The sequence below is a fragment of the Epargyreus clarus genome, unplaced genomic scaffold (assembly GCF_041222505.1).
Source record: "Epargyreus clarus isolate Ecla_fem2 unplaced genomic scaffold, WU_Ecla_fem_2.2 ptg000001l, whole genome shotgun sequence".
Taxonomy (NCBI): domain Eukaryota; kingdom Metazoa; phylum Arthropoda; class Insecta; order Lepidoptera; family Hesperiidae; genus Epargyreus; species Epargyreus clarus.
In genome coordinates, this window is record NW_027332209.1 from 2,466,112 (window position 1) to 2,472,696 (window position 6,585).

Here is a 6,585-nt window from a genome sequence, read left to right on the forward strand (position 1 = left end):
CGTTATCTCGCTTCCAACGAATTGAACAATTACGCCAGCACTTTTGGGCTCGTTGGAGTAAGGAGTACATCTCAGAGCTTCAACTTCGTTCTAAGTGGCGATCGAGTAAGGGTGCTACTCTCAAATTAAATTCCCTGGTTCTTCTGAAAGAAGAGAATTTATCACCCTTACATTGGAAGCTTGGTCGAGTGGCTGCAGTATACCCTGGAGCAGACGGCGTTTCCAGAGTTGCAGATATTAGAACTGCAAGCGGTCTGCATCGCAGATCATTCTGTAAGATTTGCCCTCTCCCAGAAGATAAGGAGGGTTGAAAGGCAACCTTTCAACGCCCGGGGGCATGTTTAGAAGGAGTTCTATATGTGTATAAGAAGATGTAGTCTTTGGTTTTGTCTTTGACTTTTAAAAATAATATATTGATTTTTTTTTGTTTTAAGAGTTCGAAATAAAAATGGATTCAGCGACAGTTTGACATGTTTGTCTTCTTTTAATATTTTTTATAAATCCCCAACACACGCCCTCTGGTTTTCAAAATTTTGGGCGTATTAGATATTAACTATCACTTGATTACCGGTGAAGGAAAACATCGTGAGAAAAGTTTTACGCCTGAGTTTTTGAAAAAGAGTTTTCAAGGATATATGAAGTCTACCGATTCGCACTTGACTATCATGGTGGACTGTGCCCTACGCTTCTCACTCTGAGAGGAGACCCATGCCCAGCAATGGGGCATAATGGTTGACTACGAATAACTTGTGAAGAAGATGATTTCATATGATATTCAAATGAAATTTAATGAAACTGAAGTAGCAAACGTGCAGTCTATCTTATGGTAAAGACCACTACTGCCCATCTGTCATCAATCAATCCCAGATAGTATTGAAGTGTATCTTGAAGTCTGCCACATATACTGCTACCTCCAAGCACTAAGTTATCTCATATACATAAGTATCTCTCCCTTTACGCCTTTTAAGCCAGAACACAGCGAAACACACATCAAAAAAAAATATTCTTCAACATCAAAATCCGGAAACTACCGGTCCGATTACATCAGAATTTAATATTCTGATGCGGAATTAAGTAAACGGCTCCGGAAAATGTAAGAAAAAAGGTGAAATCGTGACCTCATGTTAAATGGCGCGGATTCTCGCATTATTCCAGGAAAAAATCGGAAAATATTTGTCAAAATATCTTTTACCTTTCGTGTTTGAGAGATAATAAAATTTTCTGATTTATAAAACGTTTTGTCATACTCCATTAGCTGTCTTATTGTTTCCTGTGTAAATTGTTGTGCTTGATATTATGCAACGTTTTATAAAAATCGGACTTATTATACTCGATAATATTTGTTACACGTTTTTATTTAATTTCCCTCATTAAATAGTATGCGTGGGTCAAATTTTGCATCTGAATTTCAAAACAGTTAACCTCAACCAATTGAGCTGGAATTTTGACCAACTTGGCGGATGCCACCAAATAAGGGACCAATTATTTTTGTGCAACTCCAAGACCCCCATGATATGCGTAAAAAATAAATAGAAAAACACGGAAATACACTATTTTTATATTATACTAGCTGACCCGGCAAACGTTGTGTTGCCATATAAATTAAAACATGTTAAAGGTGAACAACTTATCACTTAGAGGTATGAAAAATAGATAGTAGCAGATTCTCAAACCTACTGAATATGCATATAAAATTTGGTAAAAATCGGTAAAGCCGTTTCGGAGGAGTACGGTAACTAACATTCTATCTATCTTCAGCCCACGTTAGTCCACTGCTGGACATAAGCCTCTCCCAAGGCACGCCACTGAGCCCGATCTTCGGCTCTCCTCATCCAGCTAGTTCCCGCCGCCCGGCGCAGATCGTCGCGCCACCTTGCAGGAGGGCGTCCCACACTACGTTTGCCTAGACGCGGTCTCCACTCCAAGAGCCGTCTACTCCAGCGATTATCGGCTCTTCGACAGATGTGGCCAGCCCATTGCCACTTCAACTTGCTAGCCTTTAGAGCTATGTCGGTGACTTTGGTCCTCATCCGAATTTCTTCGTTGCGGATCTTATCTCTCAGAGATACACCGAGCATAGCTCTCTCCATAGCACGTTGAGCGACTTTCAACTTATGGACTAGCCCTACTGTAAGTGTCCACGTCTCGGCTCCGTAGGTCATCACTGGTAGGACGCACTGATCAAAGACCTTGGTCTTCAGGCTTTGCGGTATGGGCGACGAGAAGATGTGACGAAGCTTCCCGAAAGCTGCCCAACCTAACTGGATCCTCCTATCGGCTTCCTTCTCAAAGTTGTGTTTACCCAGCTGGATGATCTGGCCTAGGTAAACGTATTCATGCACAACTTCGAGAGTCATACCCTCAACGGTAACTGGGCTAGGAATGACATGAGTGTTGAACATAACCTTCGTTTTGTCCAAGTTCATCCCAAGCCCTACCCGTCGGGAGGCTCCATTCAGGCTGTTCAGCATTTCCTGCAGCTCCTGCAGCGATTCTGCCATAATGACGATATCATCGGCAAAGCGCAGGTGCGAGATGTAATCTCAAACTAACATTGTGACACGAATTTTATATATGAGATTTAAATCTGACATTATACGATGTTTATGTATAAGTACGATCAATATTGAACGTATGTATGTATGAATAAGCTGAATTATTGCGTGCAGTATATTACAAGATATTTCTCTAAATGTATGTAGTATCGTTTGTAAATATAATATCGTTTGATGGCTCACTCGGTGGAGTCCTTTCAATAAGTACGTGGAAATCAAAGGCTTTGCTCCTTTATATCGCTCATAAAGGCTAGGTTAAAATAGAGACAAATTAATGAGCAACATTTCATTGAATTGAATTGAAAATGAAATCAATGAGAAATACTGGAACCTTTATTTTAAAAGAAGCAACTTTGCATAAATATTTTAACATATCACCCCCTCGCACCTATTTTTGCCTTATAACAGCAGCGTTAACTACTGCATTCAAGTTTCAAAGTTGTGGTACGTAAAAGACGTGGGGCGTTTTAACGAGACCGCTAAACCAGTCAATTATATTGTGCAATATTACGAATTGTGCAATATTATTGAACGTTTAGGGTTAATATTGAAAATTGACCGAAAGTTTGAGCTAGTTTAATTTTTATTGCACTATATTTTTCTATTACATCGTGTAGGGTAAAAATTCCGCAATATTATTCACTCACGGTGCACGTTGCACACGGGATCAATACTATTCTCCGACTGAATACATTGTGCAGTTCGTATTATTGTGCAATATCATTTATCTTATTTTCTTACTGTACAATAAAAAGTATTGTACAATGTTATTGTAGGTCCAGGGCTACCTGAGTTAATACATACATGAGCGATAGTCCATGTGGACAAACACCGACGACGATAATCATCGCCTACTATCGCGGACCGTCACCAGCGACTGACGCCGACTATCACCACCTATTGCCAACTACCTCTAGCGACTGTCGATACTATCCCTTGTTACGCTCATGTGTTACCTCCCTTAGCCCTCATGGATATCATTGGCCGATTTCAGACATCACTTATCAGACAAATCTAAAAATTTATAGTCATATATAGATTCATCATCTTAGAGCTTAAATTGAAACTAGAAACGTAAAATTTGGAGTAGGTTATTTATAATGAAAGTAATAATTAAGGATATTTAAATATTATGTACTTAAGGAGTAAAAATGAGGGATGAAAATTTATTTGGTGATGGGTTAAATAAAAGTTGGCAACTTGACACATATAAAAGTATATAATAAATAGTGTCAGTATAGTAGCTGTTAGATTATTGCATCATGTCAATCGATAATAAAATGAACGCCCAGAGTGAAGCACGGTCACACTTACTTATACCTCTATGTGGTTAAACGAATATTGACAGGTATAACATAACCGATTAAAGTCAGGTGCTTGTGTACGTACTGCAATTTTATTTTAAAAAATACTGTAAAAATGTGGAATGAACTTCCTCCTGAGGTATTTCCTCAGGACTATGACATGGGTCTCTTCAAGAGGGGTGTAAAAAGAGCTCTGCTTCTAAGCCGGCGATGCATTGGCGAGTCCTCTAGTGTTGCAAATGTTCATAGGCGACGGTGACTACTTTCCAACAGGTAGCCCGTCTGCCTTATCGTTAGGATAAATGTAAAAAAATACAAGTCAAGGGTTCAAATTGGCTACTGATATGCATATTGCATAGATAACTGTGCAAATGGAATATCGGGTAGTATAGCCATTTGCTACCTTCAGCAATCTAACGGCTCTACAAAGTTAAGTAAGATCAGACGCGGTTGGCAGCTGGATGCGTGACTACTAGTAGCTTAATTTCGTGCGCGCTTCTGTGCTCAAGAAGTCATGTTAAGTTATTCCGGACTTTACACGTTTCTTGTCAGATAGACTGCATACACTTAAGAACATTTTTAAGGATGTGTCAGGCATACAGGTTTCGCCTCGTTGTTTTTCTTGAATGTTATAGAAAAAAATAATATATTCTAATCTATTCGAATACCCATATAACTTAGACCCGCCGATTGAGTGACTAAGTTTTGACTATGCTCACATAAAGGATGTATCACATATTCACATGTTTTTTTCTGTTTTACAGGTCTCTTGGCAAGAATTCCAATATTCACGCCACTCAAAGATTCTGAAACATACGACGACGAAGTCAACTGGGAGCTGCCTTAATCATTAAATCAAATCGTTATTTAATCAATCAATTATAATTTGTTAAGATTTATAAAGGTTTACTTGTTACTTCGTTACGAAATGCGTAGATTTAAAGACTTTAACATTTTGATGTTATAGTATCGTGCAATTATCTATAACTCTATAATGACGAGCTCACTCAATCTAATATGTGTCTCTTGAGACTACGTATCGACCGCCTAATCGTGGCCAGACGGAATATAGGCTTTCTGAACTAACATGTATACTTGCCGTCTCGTATCACTCTTAGTTCTTAAAAATGTTAAGCTTACACCGGCTATGGCTTGGCGATCGTGTGTTCATCTCGTGAATTATATTTTATGTGAGCGCTTTCGAAAGTAGTACAGACTGCATAATTAGGTTACAAGCAGAAGTACCGATACATTTATTTATATGTTATGTATATATTATTATTTTAAGTATAGTCACTGTTGATATTATGTTTCTGTTGTTACTCTGTACCAGTTTTAGTGTCACTGTAGAATCTCTTAATATTGCTTTGTTTGTGCTTTTATATTGTTATATCGCTAAAATATATTGTTAGAGCGATCGTCATGACTATAATAAACGTTTTGTTGCTATGTCGCATTTTTCTCTTATTAGAAAACTTAATTTGTAAGCTAAGAATTCCTTTCGAGATATTCTCAGAACAACGAGATATTATAAATTAATTTTTAATAATAACATTATAAGATTCCTCCTATCAACATACTTCTTATTATTAAAATGTATTGTTATTTTTATCAAATAACCGAAAAGCGCAATAGAATACAGACATCAAACAATATACTTAAATTGTACACACACGTACATAATTTGGAAGGATTATCAAATACTTCATATAATATGTAATTATAATTAATGTGGAAACCTGTTAATGCAAATCACAAATAGTGCAAAGTTCGGTGCGTAAAGATGCAATATGTATTGTGTGTGATATGGTAACTAGTAAAGAAAAACGAACTAAACGTAGGGTACTTTGATTAATCTACCACTAAATTGTCAACGGTTTCTACCCGCCACCGCAGTTTCGTCGTGACCACGATCCGTGCTACTGGGTCGAAATATCGGCAATAAAGAAATTAAAAACCGCATATCATTAATACCCGTTACATATTAAAGTGTCTCAATTCCGCGATGATATTAGTTTAAATTCATATATTCATATAATTTGGAAACTTTTTCTTTTCTTTTCTTTTCTATTTTGCGCAAAGAGAAAGACCGCGAAAATCGAATGGGTGTAGTACCTTTCGTGGTTAGAATGCAGTTATAGCTGTTATGTAGTGTTATGTTATGTAGTGTGAATCGCTATTGCGTTCTGGTAACACATCACACATCCAAGCAAGCTGACTTAGGCGCGCGTGTGGACGTAAACACGCGCGGCAAGAATATCGCCCTCCTCAGGAGTAGCAACACATCTGCAGCCGACCACAGGTAAGTCTCCATCTTTAATTGAGATTGAGTAGTTAGTGAACGACATGCCCGTTTTTCATTTGAGTAAACATAATCTTAAGTTATATACACGAACACAACGAAAAATAGTAACAAAACCCTGAGTGTTTACTCAGCGAACTTTATTGGGCCACGTGCACTAAACTCAGAATATAGGCATTTTTCTTTACAAAGAGCACAAAAGAACTATTCCTGATGGAAATACGATACGGTCGGGATACGTACTCGTATATCCAAGTCTATCGAGGAGTTACTTACGTAGGGTTGCTACATATGCATAAAATGAAATTAAACGACTTTGCGACTAAATTCAAAATTAGTCGCAGGACCTGTGTGGGTCGTCGTAATTATTTCTAATGGTTTATACTTTTTTACCTGTAGTAAATATTTAAAGAAAATTTGAACA

At 37.7% G+C, this 6,585-nt stretch overlaps 1 protein-coding gene across 1 annotated transcript in view; it reads left to right on the forward strand.

Annotated features, from left to right (window-relative positions):
* Rh50 (Rhesus blood group-associated glycoprotein Rh50) overlaps positions 1-5,308 on the forward strand; it is a 44,746-nt gene extending 39,438 nt beyond the window's left edge. The window contains exon 10 of the mRNA XM_073073930.1: positions 4,624-5,308. Within this exon, the coding sequence (XP_072930031.1) occupies positions 4,624-4,706 (83 nt within the window). The 3' untranslated portion in view covers positions 4,707-5,308. The remainder of the gene's footprint in view (positions 1-4,623) is intronic.
* The last annotated feature ends 1,277 nt before the right edge of the window (positions 5,309-6,585 follow it).